We start from the raw sequence: 19,370 nt of genomic DNA on the forward strand, positions 1-19,370 counted from the left end.
GTATCTGATGTGAAATATTGTTGCGCAATATATTGCAAAAGGTTTTGAATTTCAGAAAAGTAACATTTTTGCTTGGTTAATTTATATTATCTAGGTTGAGCATACTTTTTAAAAAATGAGACGCTAGCTTTTATTTTATACATGTGGATTGGATTTTGAAAGGAAATTTACATTTTCATATCTTTTATGACCAAAATTTTATCAAGATTGCTAACTGAAATTTTCACAACACAATTATTACATAACTTCAATGTAAAATTAGCAATGGATTAACTATAATATCAAATAATTATGTGATTAACAAGTAATCCTAATCTTTTCTCCTTTAAAGATCTTGATGAAATGTTTAAAAAATATGCCTTTTTTCAATTTCCATTTTAGAAATTTGTCAATCAAGCTCCAGGGAAATTCCAAATAAAAGCATTTTCAGCTGTTTATAAAAAAGCAGAGCTTGCTTACGTTAGCTTTCAATGGCCCCATTATTTTTTGAAAATCGATCTTGCTCTTCGTCTGTGAAGATTATCCGCAGCAAGAGCGAGTAACTTAAGCTGGCGGACGTGAAGGAGAGCTGCGGAGCCGTTTAATTAAAATGAATGGCAACAACACAAGCGGCAGTAAACTCATCAGGGTGTATTTTTTACGATCAGCAATAAAGCATCACGAGTCATTAAAACTGCTGCCTTTTATAAGTTGTTGTATAAAATAAAATAAGCGTTGGTCGGACGGGCGGTGCTGCAACAACTGCAAAAGTTGCGCTTTTTATTCGCGCACGCGGGTGAAAACTTTTCCTGTTGGCATCTCTTTAATAAGCCACTTGTTATGTGTGGACCCGCGCGGCAGATAAAGCGAACCGAGCGAGCGACACATCTGTGCCCGCACACGAAATCCCCTTTCTTCTTTTTATTCCGGCGGCATCCTTCGAGTGGCTGGGATAAATGTCTTCTTCACGAGGGGCGTAAGAGGATTCGAGATTTCTTCACGTTCAAGCATGAAAATGTTTTGGCTTTATGTGAAAACAAAATAAAATATACGCGTATATACCTTCTCGTTTTTTTTTCTTCTTCTTTGCTTTCCCCGCTCTCTTTCCTCTTCTTTTCTTTCCTGCCCGCAAATATTTTATGCGGCGCCCGACGCTTCTTTTAACTTCCTCCTCGAGCGCCCAATTTTATTCCTCGCTAGACTACTTTTTTCTCAAGATGAACGCGCATTAATCCACCACTTTTCATGATGGCTAAGTGCCTGTTGACTCTTTCCCCGGGCAAAATGCTTACCACTGGAAAAATTTCCCCTCGGAAAAACAACTTTCTGAGATAAATTTTCAACTAAAACCTTGCTTTGGTAACCACGTTTTTAAATTTCCTATCTGATATGATTAAAAAAATAGTTTGATTTAGTTCCTTCAATATTTTGAGCAATGCAATGGAAATATGGAGATAATTTGAAGAGACACAATTTATAAGTTTTAGAAATTTTAAAATTTAAAAATTTGAAATTACAAACCCACATTGAAACGCATTAATGATAATAAAAAATTTCACAAATTTTATTTGAAAATAATGTTTTTTAATTTCATAATTATATTTGTAAATAAAAATAGAGAAATTAAGAACGATATTTTATTTCTTTATATTTTCAAATAACAACAATATATTTTGTTAAAATAAAAAGCATTTTACGATTGATGATTAATATTCATGGTGTTGAACTGAACATGAGAAAAAAAATTTAAAATTTAAAAATTAAAATTAGTGAAAAGAATATTTTATCATTAATTTATTCACACTATTCACAGCTCATGAATTATGGAGGCAGCCCACAGCCCATACATAGAGAGCATAGAATTGTTTATTCTTTCTACAAAATAATAAACTTAACTCAAACAACAAACAAGATATTAACACCATTATTCGCATATTCAGCATATAAATATTTAAAAGTCAAAATATTTGATGAACAGAATGAAAATATTTTTGGCAAATTACTAATTTTCTTAATAAATTCCATCCAAATATTTCTTGAAAAAACATGATTGGGACATAAATACGCAATGATTGAATTCCATTTTCACCTCCAATAATATAAAAGTGCCATTTAAAAACCACCAAAGTAGACTTGTCTCCTTTTGTCGTTAATAAATTGTTGCGAACCGTCTGTGTGGTAGCGAAATTTTGGTATAATGCGCACGTATCGGAGCAAAATGCTCCACTTAAGTTCAACAAAGGCAGCTCGTGATGGATGTTTGCCTAATGCTGCGGCATTAAGAGTCGACGAGAGGCCCTTTCGGTCGACCGATATGCGAAGCAGGTAGCTGAATACGAGGCGCAGTTTGGTGTGTATAGTGACCAGACCCAGAGGGGTTCTCTCTCTCTTCACTCGCCATCTTAAAATCAATACACTCTGAATATTTCGGCGCGTTGACAGAGAGGAGGTGCGCGTTTCATTTTTTTTTAACAGCAGGTAATCCGCTCTCATAATCCGGTCGGAGCGCAAATATATTAAGTTATAAGCCAGCTGGTAGTGTATTTTCATTCGCTCCCCGCCCGGCAGCTTTTTGTGCTCGCGTCGCATCATCAAAATTGAATTTCGCAGCGTGGCGTTTGGGAATCGTTTTTAAATTGGCGGCTCGCGGCACGCGCTCTCTTTTCGCGATTAATGCGAATTAATGATTTTATATCATCAACGCATACATTCCCGTGGTAATTTGCCGGACTTCCATTTAAGCGAGCAACCCCACAGGGAGGTGAAAGGATAAATTCGAAATTGTTTTACATAATTATATCATTATTCCGACAAAACACCACCGCCCGGCGGATTTGCATTTATTTCAAATTAAAAGCAAATAAAGGTTTGGAACTTGTTGATGCCTCATGGCGTCGTTAAACTGACTTTCTTTCAACTTGTTGCGTTTGCTTGGGAGATAATTTCAGTCGTATATAATTTGTGATAAAGACAAGTTCCATGCATTTATTTGCTGCTTCAAACTTTCAAATCAATAATTTTTCTGAAATTTGTTATAAATAATTGTAAACCGCAAAGAAAGTACAAAGCTAAAATGTGGGTAAAACCAATTAAAAGTAATTTTAAATAAATATGTCTTACTTTAACTTTTTGCCAATGTTAAATAACAAACTAAAATATTTTTTTATTTTTAACAACATTTATTTTTTAATGTTATGTTTAAAAATGTATAATTTACGTGATTGTTTTCATGATATCATTTTCAACTAGCTTTTTATTTTTAATAATACATTTATAAAAATTATATTCAAACACTGCATCTATATGCTATATTGCACTGATTCAAAATAAATCCTAAGGTGTCTATACTGTTTTATCTTTAAGAAATTACTGCATAATTATACAGATCAAAAATAATAATAAGCATTAAAGAATTATCAGTAAATATCAAAATATGGTCCAGTTACATTTATTTTTATATATTTTAGTATATTTTTAATCGCATTATTCAACGCATTCTAAAAATAATTCATTTTTCCAGTGAGATTAAACCAGCCCTACAAAGAAAGATGGCAAAATAAGCTTAATGTTATTTAAATTTTTAATTTCCTTTGAATCGCAGCTACAACTGGATTAATTTTGTATTTTTTCTCTTCCGAGATCACAACGCCGAATTTCAAACTGGTCGAGATTGTTTTCGCATCGCGTTTTTCATCAGATTGAAAACAAAAGGGTCGGCTTTTGCCTTGTTTTGGCGCGTGAAAAAAGGCGGATTAAAAAATAAATTCGCCAACGCTGTACGAGCAAAAGGGCTGCTGTGTTTTCTGCTCGCCCTCTCGCCAACCAACAGCATTTGCATTCACAGCTCATTTTTATTAAGTAGGTGCCAAAATAAAAGCAGCTAGCAGAGGGGTGCAAAAAGAGAATAAGAGTCAAAAAATGAGCGCGCGCATTGGAGCGGCAGAGCGTGAAACGGAGCCACCGCCAGGGTCAAAGTGGCCCTTTGAATGAGAGAGAGAGGCGACGAGGGAGTCGAGCGGCCGCGGAATGTTTAAAAAGGGCGCCCACTCTAGTGTGAGAGGTGGGCGACAGCCATCCTTTTGACTTTGCCACTATTCCCCGAGGCCGCCAAGACTTAATCACATGAAATTGAGAGACTGAGACCAAGACGCTTTTGGTTTTTGCGTATTGGACCAAAGTGGAATGATATAAAATATAAATTCGGGCGAAGATAATTTTCAGATAATAAATTTTTTTTATTTAAAATTAATAGAAGCCAAATTTTAATTGAATATTTAAATATTAAATTAGTGTCATATTATTTTTATTGATTATGGAACTAAATCCAAGTTAACACTATTCTTTTTTATATTATCTCTTTGAGGACCGGCGCAAAAAAATCATTCAGGTAGTTGATCTTTGAGAATTACGTCACCCTGAAGAAAATCCAATGAACTGAAAACCGATTTTTGGAGCTATTTAAGGAATTCTCATTTTCCAATTTTCTACATTTTTTAATTTAATATTTAATGAAACATTGTCACGTCTTTTTCTTAGAATTATAGCAGCTATAAACTTTGGCACAGCTATAAAAATTAAAATATCCTTTATTTTATTATTATTTTACTTCACTAAAATATAATTATAAAGATTAGAAAAGGACTATTTGACCATGGATATTTTTAAACTAAAATTTATGCCCAATATCTGCTTCTTCGAGATAAAGAGAGTTTAAATTTTAGAATGAAAAATTTTAAATTAAGAAACAGAAAATTTAAGTATCTTGCAGCCAATTTCAGGGCGGAACTCTATTGACATCCCTGATTGTGAGTTTTAGCAAGTTTTATTGTTGCTAGAAGTGATCTTGTATGACTTCCTATTCCAATTGCTTGATTATTAAACCTCTTCAAATTCATATAATTTGAATTCTTTTTGAATAAGCGCAAAAAAGTAGATTTAATTGAAAAGTTGTAAAATCCTCTCTTTATTAATAAATTACTGTTTTTCAAGATTGCTTTTGCCAAACCTTTCAAGATTTTTTTTCCGTGAGTAAATATGTTCGGATAACACAGCTTTGCACTTTTCAAAACAAATAAAGCATTTAAAAGTTTTTCTTGGAGCTGACAAGGCATAAAAATTTCAGGCTTTCAAAGAAGCTGGTAAGACGCTGATTAGGCTTTTCGCTTCTCCGACCTGTCGAGCCGGCTGCATAATCTCTCCTACTTTTCTTGCAACAGCGCCTGGCAAGCAGCACGAATTGATCGCCCGTCTGGACGCACAGGCAATTTCGCACTCGGCCGGCAGCATTGCGGATTGTGATTATCGATGCCGGCGGTTTATCGGTGGCGGTAATTACAGGCTGGCCCATTGATGGCCAGTGCAGTGTGCGGCTACTTATTCAATTAAATCGGCCAAAGTGGCAATTACTAACCGGCGCAATCAGCCATATGCAGAATTATTAATCGTTCCAGGTGGGCGGCCATCAATGCACCGGTCGCGGTCGCTTTCGACGTCGATATGCCAATCAATCTTTGCGCTTTTTAAACACACACTGTGTTTTTAGGTCGGCCTTGTTTCCGTATGCTCTTTGCCAACACAATTGTAGTGCTTTTACGTGATACAGATCTGCCAACAACATTCTTAGCATCAAATTGACAATGGTGAATTCCATCGTAAATTTGATCTGGAAAAGGAATTCCAGCTTAATGAAGCCATCAAATCAACTCATCCGCGAATGGTCCAGAATATTCGGCTTCAAATTTCCTTTTATGACCGCTTTATCTAAATTCAGTCTAATCATTTTTTTGTTTGCCATAATCTCAACTAATTTTTTTTATGATGTTGAATTTTGAAATTTGATTTTTCCTTGGTGTCATTGTGAGTTATTTCAGACTTGTTGAATACACTAATAAGCCTTAAAAAGCCCATCATAAATGAAATTATACACATAATAAAATTATAATTATAGAGATAATAGTGTTTTATTTTCCAGTTTAATTTAAAAGGTTATATGCATAAATGTAAAATTTTTGGATGCAAATAAACTAAACAATAAAATGAATTTTTTATTTTTATAAATAGTAATTATAAATAATAATAATGAAAAAACATTTTTAAAGAAGCAGTTAAAAAAAATCTGTTTTTATTACTAAATGTAAATACTTAATATTTCCATTAAATATATTATTAGCCTGAAACAGCATTTTTATGCATGCCAATGCTAAACTTATCTTTGCTGCCGTATAAGAGGAAGACGTTTTATGCAAAGATGAAACGGCTCTAGAGGTGTTTTTCGAGCACGGTGCCTCAATGGCTGCTGTTTTGCAGCGTGTGTGAATTGAGAGCGCACTTAGCACCCGGCGAAGCTGGGGCGCATTCAAGGCGGTCTCGCTTAGTAGGGGTTTGACGAGAGCGAGTAATAATATTTAGACATGCTAATACCTCGATTATACGCCGTGTACCATTATTCGGCTGGAAGCAAACTTCGCCGCGTAATTTATGTTGGATTCTCAGAGTTGAAAAGTCACTACTTGACACCGAATGGGATTTTCAGCGTCTCTCGTGATGAGATTAGAGGGCGAAGTAAGACAGAATTGAGTTATCTGACATTGACTGAATGGAAATTCACTTACATAGAATTTAACCAAATTGATTTAAATTGCGATGTAACTTGGAAAAAAAAATAGTTAAATAATTTTTATGATTTTTCTATTACAATTTATTTTATTGCTACTTTCATAGCAAAAGTAATAAATTAATATTTTGCGGAGAGTTCATCCGTCACGTGCAATAAAATCAATAAATGCGTTGGCACTCGTCTTTAATGAAAAATATCGAGATGAAAAACGCGGCGCGAGTGGCAAAAGGAAAAGGCTTCTCTGCGCGTCCTCTAAGTTGGAGAGCTCCCCGAGGCTCCACTTATTCTCTCAGCGCCGACTTTATTTTGCTGCAAACAGGTGCCTGTGTGTCCCTGCTCCGCCGCTCAATAAATGCCAATGCCGAGCTATAAAGCAATCTAAACTTTTGCCATCAGCGGCTCGCCCAGAAAAGAGAGCAGGGGATCCGGCATTATAAGGAAAGGGAGCGACGACGACGTGCACGACGACGCAGGTTCCCTATTCAAATAAATTCGTCATGTATCCGACAGTGCGACAGATTAATGATCTCTGGCCGTTGATTTATTTATAGCTCCAAATATATACGCGCACAACGTTGCGATTGCCAATTCTGGGAGGACTAGAGACGCGTATTATTATTGTTGAGGAAACTGAAATGAGAATTGGATTTGCAATATAACATGAGCAGCGATTAATTTTGAGGTTTGCAAACAACTCTCAATGTAAATAAGTGGGACTAATCAATAATTTATTTTTAGGAAACTGTTTCTATCTTAATTGAAAGAAAATCATAGTCAAATTAAAAATTAGTTTTGTTTCAATTTATTAGTCCAGGAAAGAAAGGCACCTGCACGGAAAAGTTCATGCCCAGATTGAAAATTTCACCATCTATCATGGGTGCATTGAGAGTTTGAGACATATTTTCTGAGATGCAAATTAAGCTTTTTTCAGGCTAATTTGTAGCCTCATGAAAACGCGAAATATAAAGATTAAATTTTTTGTATACTGTTCTTAAAATTATGCAAGTCTATTTTTAATGAAATTTATATAAAATAACTTTGTTTTGACATAAAATTATTAAAAAATATTACTAAAAAAATTTATTTTAAATTTAATTTGGTTACATTTGATGTTTTCTTATATTAAAAGCTGTTATTTAGATACATTATATTATTAGCAAAAAATATATTTTGATTGTTCAAAGCAATTTTCATTTATAATTATGTCAATTTTTTCAAACAAACAAAATAATATGACTGAAGTAATTCTGACTCATTTATTTCGCAAGACTTGCCAAAGAGCAATCCGCATATGCATTGGACTTATAAACAAACAAACATGCTATTTCTGTTTGTTTGTGGAACCGAGCGTGCAGAACTACTTTCCTCATACACCATCATCACGCGGTGCAAGTTGAGATTTATATTTATGCTGGTTGGACCATCACGGGCCGGTGAGTGCGGCGTATTTGTCAAAGAAAATTGTCTCGCTGCTCGCTGATATGAGCCGACATTTGCACCTCGTCATGCCACTCTCGCATGCAAATTTGCGTAGACGGCTCTTCTGCCAAGATTCATGCTTGCCGGCGAAAGTGCTGTGCGATTTGCTTGACGAGCCAAGTTTTACCTGCGAGCATATTTCCTGCTCTCAGCAAAACGCTCCCGCTCCTTTGCGAATGAGCTTCGTTGTGTGATTAAAGTGAAGGAATAATTTTTAAGCCGACGGGAAATGTCTCTTAGTTTATATTTTATTAATTATAAAGTGAAGAAAACTGCAAATTTTTTATATAAAAAAGCTGATCCTCAAGATTCCCTTATTTTTCATATTTTTATATCAATCATTTGTCCTGAAAGACAGAAAATGGGACTTTTGGTCGCAGAAAAACTTATATTTCCACAACTTTTGCTGAAACTTTTATTAAAAAAGAAGAATAAACTTTAATTCTGACTGAGGATAATTAATATGATGTTGAATTGAGCTTTTCGTCTTAACATGAGAAGTTTTGATTCAAGTAATTAAAATTAACTAAAAAATTTTTGGACATCTTTTTTAGAAAATTTAAAAAAAAAATTATAAATTATTTTTTACTCAGAACCAAGAGGAATTTTTCAATTGTGCTGCCAGTGATATAGGAAATGCAAAAAAAAAAAAAATATTTTAGGACAACTTTTACAAACTCTTAGGCAATAGCATCATAAAATTGCCTCGATTAATAAAAAATATGTTTTTAATAAAGCACAGGCGTTTTAAAAAATTCTCATTTCCTGCTTTTTATAAAAGAAAGCTCGTTTTTGATATTACAGGAAGCTGGAAATTCACCGTCGTCGTGTCCCAGCATCTGTGCGCAAACAACTGCGTTCAATGTAGCAGCAGAGACTCTAAATCCTGTTGGCGCCCTTTGATCGCTCGAGTGTGATTATTTGGCGCCTCCGAACGCGCACGCGGCTCGCCGCGGTACGTCATGCAAAACTGCGTGCCCTTTTCGCAGCGACGCGAAAGTGTTGTTTGTCTGTCGATGGGGAGGGCCGGCGGCAGGTGGAATTTAAAACAACAAAGCACTTGCCGCGGCCATGCGGAAATAATACCTGGAGGACTGAATGCCTTTGTAGTGAGCCACTCGCTCACTCACTCTTTGCACGACAAAAAATATGCAGCCAGGTCGATCACCCCAGGTGCACTCGGCCGCGCGCGTGAAAATAATGGACAAACACATTTTTTTTCGTGGTCCATCAATCTGCAAACGACGGGAAAATCCGCAAACATAATTAACTTCTGTGTTTTTTTTTACTATCTAGGAGGAGAAATTGAAATGGTTATTCTCAATTTAATACATATTTTTAGTTGTTGTTCTCCATTTGTTATAAAACTATATTAAAATAATTATATAACATTTTTGAAAGGACACATAGATTTTTTTGGACAAATCGGCATCATTACATGCAAAAACAAAGTAGGAAAAAAAACAAGAGGGGTCTAATTCTGTAAGCTTTTTCGTTTCTATTTTCCATTTCTATATTCATTTTCCATTTGCTTACCCATTCTATTTCGTCGCCTTTTTCGATTACGACTTCAATTTCTATTATAGGCTTATCCATTTCCATTTCTAATTCGTCGACAATTTTAATAGTTGAGCCATATTTATATTCATGTATATATAAATATATATATTTATTTATATTTAATTTAATTATTGCATATGCGCTTAAAGTAATTTTCAAATGATTTTTAATATACCCAAGTCAATAAAATGTATAAAAAATTATTTGAATAAGGCGTTTAGTCAAAAGTACCTCAGTGTGGGAGCAAATTGTGGTACCTCAGTGTGGGAGCAAATTGTGGTACCACAGTGTGGGAGCAAATTGTGGTACCACAGTGTGGGCGCAAATTGTGGTACCTCAGTGTGGGAGCAAATTGTGGTACCACAGTGTGGGAGCAAATTGTGGTACCTCAGTGTGGGAGCAAATTGTGGTACCTCAGTGTGGGAGCAAATTGTGGTACCACAGTGTGGGAGCAAATTGTGGTACCACAGTGTGGGAGAAAATTGTGGTACCTCAGTGTGGGAGCAAATTGTGGTACCTCAGTGTGGGAGCAAATTGTGGTACCACAGTGTGGGAGCAAATTGTGGTACCACAGTGTGGGAGAAAATTGTGGTACCTCAGTGTGGGAGCAAATTGTGGTACCACAGTGTGGGAGCAAATTGTGGTACCACAGTGTGGGAGCAAATTGTGGTACCACAGTTTGGGAGCAAATTGTGGTACCACAGTGTGGGAGCAAATTGTGGTACCACAGTGTGGGAGCAAATTGTGGTACCACAGTTTGGGAGCAAATTGTGGTACCACAGTGTGGGCGCAAATTGTGGTACCACAGTTTGGGAGCAAATTGTGGTACCACAGTTTGGAAGCAAATTGTGGTACCACAGTGTGGGCGCAAATTGTGGTACCACATTGTAGGAGAAAATTGTGGTACCACAGTGTGGGCGCAAATTGTGGTACCTCAGTGTGGGAGCAAATTGTGGTGCCTCAGTGTGGGAGCAAATTATGGTACCACAGTGTGGGAGCAAATTGTGGTACCAAACAGCGCACGCGATGAATTAAATAATATAAAATACATGGTTGCTAATTTGCTAAAAAAAAATATTGAATTCAACCAATTTTTAAGAAATTGATTTAATTAACTTCGTGAAAGGAAAAATTATCTTGATCCCCCCTAATTATGAGCCATAAAAAGATTCGATTAAAAGGGGGTGCGAGAGACATATAAGAATTATAAATATACATTTTCATTAAAAATTAAATAATTCATATCATTTTATCAACCTGAATATTAAAAACCATTCGAAGAGCACTGTAAGCATAGGGAATAATTAAATTAAATATAAATAAATAAATGGGTCAACTATTAAAATTGACGACGAAATAGAAATGGAAATGGATAGGCTGCGAAATAGAAGTCGTAATCGAAAAAGGCGACGAAATAAAATGGGTAAGCAAATGGAAAATGAAATAGAAATGGAAATGGAACGATTCATATCTTACAGAATTAGACCCCAGGAGCCTCGGTTAAATTGAGATAATAAAACGTAAAATAAAAATAAAAAAGTGAATACAGTTTTTTTTTCCTACATTATTTACCATTTATAGGAACATGTTCTTCCCTTACTAACATATTTAAATTTTTATTAAAATGAATTAAAAAAAAAAAACGTTTGCAGGCATTTCTCAAGAAGACACATACTATGATAGCGTATTCTCAATTTTAATTATATGTATAAAAATAGTGTGAACTTAACGTTACCTTTAATGATTAAACATAGCTAAATAAAAACGAAATGAAGAATTCTTTCAATCAATTTATTACATATTTGTATGAATATTATGCAAATTTAATATATATTTTTGGCACTTGAATCGGTAATTTTAATTCGTTAACCATAGAAGCAATGAATTAAAATAATATAAACATATTGATATTTAATTTTAACATGAAAATACGATTAGAAAATAAAAAATATAATAAAATAATTCCAATAAATTCTTTTCTTTACCATCTCATGCATTCATCTCACTTTAGCCAAAAATTTATGATTATTATAGATTGCTACTTTTTCTGCATAAAAGATTAATTCTTAATGCATTTTTGTATTAACCGAGAAGAATTAATAATAAAAAATATGTTACATAATTTTCAAATTTTTTCTCTTTAACGAAAAGAAAAACAGAAAATCAAAATTATTGAATTCGTCAAGGACTACCCGAGATGCAAACCAACAATCAAAATTTTTTAATGCATAAATAATTATTGTTTCAATTCAATATTGACGTACGCGCGCGTATTGATGTTTGATACACGCGGTGCAATGCGGAGATCTAGTTTAATAACTGTAAAGGTAAATGCAATTATGTGTGATGTACGCAGGCAGCGCGCGTCATCAGAATCGCAAATTTGTGTGAACGTGGCAGAGAAACACACGCTGCTGGCGAACGGGCGAGAGCGAGATTGAGGGGTAAGGCTGGGCAGGAAATGAGCTTCCGTCAGGCAATTTCAAATAAAATTGAATGCACGCAGCGGTGCTCTTTCCGAATGGCTCCGCGTCGCCGCCAACGCCGATTGCTACCTTTATCAAAATCATCTCTCGCGCTCGCCAAAAATGGGACAATATTTTTCGCTTCGAATGTTTCCACTTCCTCTCTCCGAGCCGCGAGTTGACAAAAACTCTCAGGTTTGGAGAGGAATGAGCGGAAGTTGTTTCGCCCCAAATAATCAATATTTTGACTTTTATTGTTTTTGAAAGTAGCTGAAAAAGATTCAGACATTAACTTAAAATTGTATCAAAATTATTATAATTAAAATAAAAATATTATTCCATTTGACCGCAGTCCGCAGCTTAAAAAACTGAAAATAATAATTCTGTTCATCGAATTTTGCTTACATTAATTTGAGTCATTATAGTTTAACATGTCCTCTTCAAATATTTCATTTTGATTAAACTTTTACAATTCTGGGTTATTGCGGGAAGAGTTATTAAATTTGTTAATATTTATTTTTTTATAATTTCTGCTGGATAAGATGAAATTTGATTGATGTAGAAATTGTTTAAAATGTAGAATTAATTAAAACATTAAAATCAAGGCATTTAAATTATTAATTACATAATTTGATTTAGGCCAATTTAGGTTCTTTGTAAAAAAAAACCAAAATTATGCACATCATTTCTGAGTAGGTTTTTTTACATCTAAAACGCATAAGCTAAATTTTTTTTTCCAAATGCGAAAAAAATTTCAATTTAATATTTTCACTCAATATCCTTAGTAAAAATTTAAACACTTTAGAAATATTATAAAAAAAAAATTCTTCTTAATCGTTAAAAATGAAAAACACGAAATCGATTTTGAATATCCGAGTTGCTTTATTTTCTGTCTTGTTGTATGACGTGCTCGGCGAGAAAAATTTGCCTGTTGAAAACTAGAAGCGGCGATAAATCAGGCGCAGTGTGTGCGCGCGGGTCGGGCCATACATCACCTGTCCGACGCACACCTTTGCGTCTAACGAGCCTGCCTGTGATTTGCATTAATGGCCTCGGCGCACCCGCCCTTTGTTTGTCGGCGGGTCACTTTCCCTTTTCTTTTTATCGCGCCGAGATCGCTTTCCCCCGAGCGGCCGATGATATTTTCCAGAGATGACGGACGTCGGCAAGCGGTCGAGCGGCTCGATCTCGCCGCTTGAGCGCGTTTTCGCGTGGGTGTTTCACAAACACCGATTAGGCAGATTGCGCGGCACCACTTAATTTAGACCTTGTTCGTTCGCCCGTTGATTTACAACTTCATGAATTGTGGCCGAAAATAGTAGCGGCCGTCAAGTTTGCCCCGCCAAGAGCGCAAATTTTTTCACCTTGATGGACGTGTGGGTTCTTTGATGTGACTCCAAAGTTTTTGAGATTTGCCCTTGATGCTGCCACTATGGAAAAAATAGCCGAATCTAAACTTAGAATTGATTTTATTTTATTTAATTATTTTGATTGATAGGATTTATTTATTTATTTTATTAGTTTGGTGATTATATCAAATTAGCATCCCAGATTTAGAAACCTTCGACGGAATTTAATAATTCAATAGAGGTAGAGTTCATGCTGTTATTAATAAATTAGATCTACATCCATAATTTTAAAGTGAAATAATAAATTAAATTTTGAAGAATAAAACTATGTACTGGTGATAGAATTTCAAAAATTTCATTTTAAAATGAGAAACTTGCTGTAAAATTGTTGTAAAGAGTGTATTTTATTATTTTCATACTTTAAACTTTCATTTCTTATGTTTGATTATGGTATCGATAAAAAAGAGAAAAAATTGTGCATTTATTTTAAGTAACAATAGTTAAAAACATATATTTTTAAATATATTTAAATAAAATAACTTGTTAATCAGGGCGCTCAAAAACTTTGTTTTAATAATGGTAAAAAAAATATAAAGGGTTTACTTAAAAAAAAAATCTTGAACGAATCATTAGTTATCACGGCTCTACATTACACTGTCACTTAGTCACTTTCATCAGAACTTACCCTTAATATTACAAAATGATATGCTGAAGTTTATTCAATTTTTCGTTTCTAATTAATAAAGAAAATACCATTGTGCATCACGATATAAATGAACTGAAAACAATAAAAACATTGGTAAATTTTGAATGATCCTGACCTGTTTTGTTAATGTCTAATAAATTAAAACAAACAAAATAATATATATATAAAAAAAAAACTCAATAATAACCAATGCAGAAAATTATATTCTGGCGTTGACCTAATAAGCCCAGCTTCAGCTTGTTGAAAGCATTAATACCCTTGAAATGGTTTCATATCGCTTAATTTTATTTTAAAGTAATTTGCAGATTGCCTTTATTAAATGCCAATTAATCTTTAAAAATAAAGTTATATCTGATCCCAACTTCTAATTAAAATATTACCCCAAATTAGTTTGACAGGCAAAAAACACCGTTATTTTTTCCCTTAAAAAACGCAGCACTTTAGTAGCGTCCTTTTTAAAACCCTTCTTCGCCTTGATTACCACACATAGCGGCTTAATCGAGTTTTAGGAGTGGCGAGAAGAAAGGGTTGCCTCCCTAGCTTGGTGCCGGAGAGTGTGTCTGATGCTTGATTAGAGTCGTTCTGCCCGCAAGTAAATAAAACCACAGCAGTGTGTGTGTTTTCGCCATTGTTTCTTCTCCTCCTCCTTCGACGCTCGACGGATTCACGGCGGTGGCGAAAGCCTTAATTAAATCGGCGCACACGAGAGCTCTAAAATATTATTATTTTCTCTTCGGCACCCTTAATATACTGGGGAGAGAGAGAGGTGCAAAAAAAGGGATGAAGAGATTTACCGGCCGGATGGCTGCCGGGCTCTCTGGCGCCAGCGCACTCTCTTTTTTTCCCTCTCTCTCTCTCTTTTTATTATTATTTTTTCTCTCTTTTCAATTTTGTTTGGATAAAAATTCGCTTTCCTCTCTCTCTCAAAAGTAATTGCATTACAAAAGATTTTTACGTGATGACAATTTCTCGGGGGTAATTGTCTATATAAATTCGCTCTCTAAAGTCCTTAACTTCCTTCTTCTTCTTCTTCTCCGGGCAACAAAGCCCCCCCCCCCCCTTCCTCGCACCCTTCCTTCTCTGAAGCACGCAGTGAAAGAAAATCTCATTTATAGTCTCCTTTGTCTTTCGCTCGCTTTAATGAATTTGCATTTTATGAATTACAACGAGGCCAATTTAGTGCAGATCCGGACACTTGCTCGGAGGCACGCAGTCCCCATCGGGGTTTCGCACCAGTCCCTCGGAGCAGAAACAGCCTGTCTTGCAACTAAGGCCGCAGGCCCTGGACTGACCAATGTTGTAACAGGCCTCGGGACACTCGGAACCGCATTCAAGAAAGACCTCGCCATTTACGCACTCTTCAACTTCTTCCGCCTCCAGCTCTGACAATGAGTGTTATAAAAATACAAAAGGGATTAAAAAAATAATTTAATAATAAATTAAAAAATATAGCACTAAGCCTTTTCAAAGAAATAGAACAAAGCAAAATTAAGAAAAAAACTACATTTAGGGTGAAGCAAAAGCCTAATATTTTTCACGGCCTAGGTAAACCCGCCATGCGATTGGAATGGTGGATTAAATTATCCTGGGCTATGCTACATTTTTATATCGCCAATATTACTAAATTTGATGATAATATAATTATAATAATTATTGTACTGGAATCATTTGAAATTATTTATGGTCAAAACCAGTCTGAAATATTTCCCATCTTGGTACAAAGAGGAAGAGGAATTTCATAACCCTTTCCTTCTCCTACATACATGTATTATTTAAAACTGACCACTAAAAGTCTCTTTTCAGGGCCATTATAGTCACTTTAGTAAATAGATTTCCCTTAAATATCCTGTGACATTTAGTTATTTTGCATGTTAATCGAATTTATTAGTAAATTAAATTAATTTGCTAAAATTTGTGCAAAATTATTTACTCAATTTCACAATTTTATGATGCAATCACGTACCCACATCACACAGAAATAAATTCAGCAATAAAAATAAATTTTGAAGAAATATTTCTGAGAAAATTATTACGACGTAAACTTAAGTTATATGATTTTTTTTTTACAATATAAAATAAGAGATTACAAATAATATACCTCTTGTTTCCTGATCTTGAGGTAATGCCTGGGTGAAACTGGCTGTCGTCAGAAGGACAATCAGAATAGCTCCTATTATAAACTTAGTCATTTTCCCGAGATTTTCAAGAAACAGCGTTTGCGTATAATTGCACTGTTTGCTTAATCGACCTGAAATAATGCACCGCCTTTATATAGACTCTTTTGTAATATCAGCAAGAAGAAGGTGGAAAAGATATAGCCGACGGTGTGATGGCCCCAATAATCGCAGCTATTGCCGAGTAATTGAGCTGTCACGCGAAGAAATTATCACTTTATACAACGCCTCGAGAGTCAGCCGCGGTGTCACCGAGTTCCGCACTCTCAAGGGTCGACTTTGCTGATAGGCTTTATTATTTATTGCACGCATTACTCTGTACATTTAATGCAATTACGGGTCTTTCTCACAAGATAATTTAAAGAAAAGATTATAATTGCAATGGTTTTATAGACCTTAATGGTTTTTATCTTTTTTTTTTTACACATCCAACTACTTGTACTTAGTTGTTATTAAGAGAATTACCTCACGTAAAAAATCGGGCCAATGCCAAATTTTTCTCTTGAATTTAAAGCGTATTGATCTAACCTTCACTAATTTCGGCCGAATTTAGTAATTTAGTGTGATGAAGAAGTGACGCAGACACAATGCAATCAGTTCAAAGAAGAATAAAACTTTTTGACGTCGCCGCGCTTCATTGATGTAGGTGAAACTAGTATAAAACCAGGTGGATTCTTCATTCAATCATCATCATCTCCTCAAGCATCAGTTTGATCAGATCTCACTTTTCACTCCCCAATCTTTCAATTCAAGGTAAGAAGGAAAACTTTTTCTATAAAATTGTGAGCTTTTTAAAATTAATTATTCGATTCTAATATTTACATATTTCAATTTTATTTAAAAAAAAAATTTTGGTTGCAGACAATGGCTTACAGATCAATTGCAAAACTCGCCTTGCTCCTCGTCTCCCTCCATACGGTCGCTTCGCAAGAAATAAAATGCCCGCAGAAACCGACCGAAATCGAGCTAACTGTTCGCGGCGTCCGCAACGCCACTGGTCACTGGAGCAAGGACGTCAGCATGGATTTTGATGGACCGAATTCTCCCGAGCAATGGTTCATTGACTTCAAAGAAAGGGTGAACACCAAGGAAATGTATTCTTTCACTGCCTCTGCCAAAATAGAAGGTAAATATGTATAATTATATATTTTTTTTAATTAATAATCTGTTTCTTAAAAATTTTGAGTTAGTTTTACGAGATTTGCACACAAATTTTGACACAAAATTGTCAATTTGTATTGTACAAAGTAATTACTTAAAATTAATTTATAAATCAAAATGTAATTTAATTTTAACTATATGTCGTTTAAAATTCATCAATAATAATATATAATCTTGCTAGAGAGCCAGGACTTTTTTTAAGTAATCAAAGAGATTGATTGATTTAAAAAGTCTAAAGAAAATTTACACCTTTCCTTTGAGATACAAAAGAGCTAGAAGCTGAGCAAAGTTGTTAGCATTGCGCCAAGTTAACAACAGTCCTTTTAAGCCCGATCAGTTAGTTTGATGAAAAGCAGGGGATTTCGTTGCTAATTAATAAAGTTTTAATCGCTCTCCGGCCGGCACGTGAAAGGAGAGGCGAAAATTGCACGCCAATTATTCATTCGAATAACTTCACATGGTGCAAGAAAGCCTTTTTAGCGTCTAATGAACCTCTTAGCTCGTTATTCAGAATAAACTTTGCACTTCTTAAATCACTGCCCGCTTTTCCAGGTTTGATTTTGGAAAACTCTCGCGTGAAGCAACTCCTTAAGTACGTGTACCGTGGCGACATCCGAAATTTCACCGACGCCAGCGCAACCTGCGAAGAGTTGGGCGCGCACTTAGCGATTATCAACAATGAACAGGAGGCGGCGTATTTGGGCCGATTGTCCAAAATCAGCAAAAGTCCCACATTCAGGACCAACTACGCTTTCGTCGGGTTTTCATATGATTTCAACACCAACGACTGGATGACCGTTGAAGGTAAAAAAATTTTATTTTAAGCAGGTTTTCAGTACGTCAAAATTTATTTATTAATTTTTTATGCCAAAATAAAAACTTTTTGCATTCTAGTTTTTCTTTTTTGAATTAAACTTCTAATTAAAAAAAAGGAGTGTGTTTTTTATGTCAGGAATCTTGCAATTTTTCTGCAGATTTCCCTTTGCAGAAATTTTGATGCACATTAAGTTTCATTTCTTTTTGTCTATAGAGTAAAATACGGCAAAAGTAACAACACACGTTTGTATTTTTGCAGGAAAAAGTTTGGAGGCGACCGGCTTTGCTAAATGGGATCTGGGACAGCCAAGCAACTCGAGTTTCATATTACCAAACGGCACACGTGCTTACGAGAACTGCGGCTCCGTGGGTCTGGACGGTCTGCTTAATGATAGCCCCTGCGAAACCCGACTCCCCTTCATTTGCGAATTCTTAGATGAAGAGGACCCTTGTCAAATAACGATCTAGAAAACCTGATCTTTTCAACCAACGTAAAAAAGAAGACACACTAGTTAGCCATCCTACCAGGTGGACTGTCGATAGTGTCGATGTTTTCATAATTCATCTTGAAACAATTATTTTGTATTAATTTATTTTTTTGTAAAAGTGACGCATCTTATTCAAAAAGCAGGTCTTTGCCACGAAAACCTTCGTCACTGTTTCCCAACAAAAATCACTTTGAACGATGGCAGGCGGGGGAATAAATGCCCATTATTTAGGCATTTATGGGGTTGCGACCTCTTAAAAGCTTCGGCTCTGCACATAAGACCATCGCAGCACGCTTCCTTTTTGAATAGATGATGTCATTGCGCGTTTAAATATTTAATAACATGTGAAATGTATTTCGTTTTCCTGAATAAAAAGTTCTTAAATTTCAAACAAAAAAGTCGTTTTTAAATAAATTGTCAAAAATACATTGAAAATAGAAATATCCAATTGTCCTTTATAAATTTTTGGAGATGTACAAATGAAATTAATTAACAAAATTTATTTTGGCATTAACCGTGACTTAATTTGAGCGGAATAAATGACAGCAACTGTTTTGAAATAATAATTATCCAAAAA

General features: G+C 35.0%; 2 protein-coding genes across 2 annotated transcripts; one reads left to right on the plus strand and one right to left on the minus strand.

The window, feature by feature from the left end:
- Window positions 1–15,271: 15,271 nt before the first annotated feature.
- Window positions 15,272–16,465, minus strand: LOC132205017 (chymotrypsin inhibitor). Its single transcript, XM_059633823.1, has 2 exons — window positions 16,253–16,465; window positions 15,272–15,536 (listed from the first exon to the last, which is right to left on the minus strand). The coding sequence occupies exons 1-2, from the start codon at window positions 16,341–16,343 to the stop codon at window positions 15,331–15,333; spliced, it is 297 nt and encodes a 98-aa protein (XP_059489806.1). The 5' UTR covers window positions 16,344–16,465; the 3' UTR covers window positions 15,272–15,330.
- Window positions 16,466–16,650: 185 nt separating this feature from the next.
- LOC132205015 (hemolymph lipopolysaccharide-binding protein-like) lies at window positions 16,651–19,183 on the plus strand. Its single transcript, XM_059633822.1, has 4 exons — window positions 16,651–17,081; window positions 17,190–17,454; window positions 18,042–18,293; window positions 18,565–19,183. Exons 2-4 carry the CDS (start codon window positions 17,193–17,195, stop codon window positions 18,771–18,773), a joined length of 723 nt encoding a protein of 240 aa, XP_059489805.1. The 5' UTR covers window positions 16,651–17,081; window positions 17,190–17,192; the 3' UTR covers window positions 18,774–19,183.
- Window positions 19,184–19,370: the final 187 nt, after the last annotated feature.

The sequence above is a fragment of the Neocloeon triangulifer genome, unplaced genomic scaffold (genome assembly GCF_031216515.1).
Source record: "Neocloeon triangulifer isolate White Clay Creek 2 clone unplaced genomic scaffold, ASM3121651v1 ptg000002l, whole genome shotgun sequence".
In the NCBI taxonomy this organism is placed as follows: Eukaryota; Metazoa; Arthropoda; class Insecta; order Ephemeroptera; family Baetidae; genus Neocloeon; species Neocloeon triangulifer.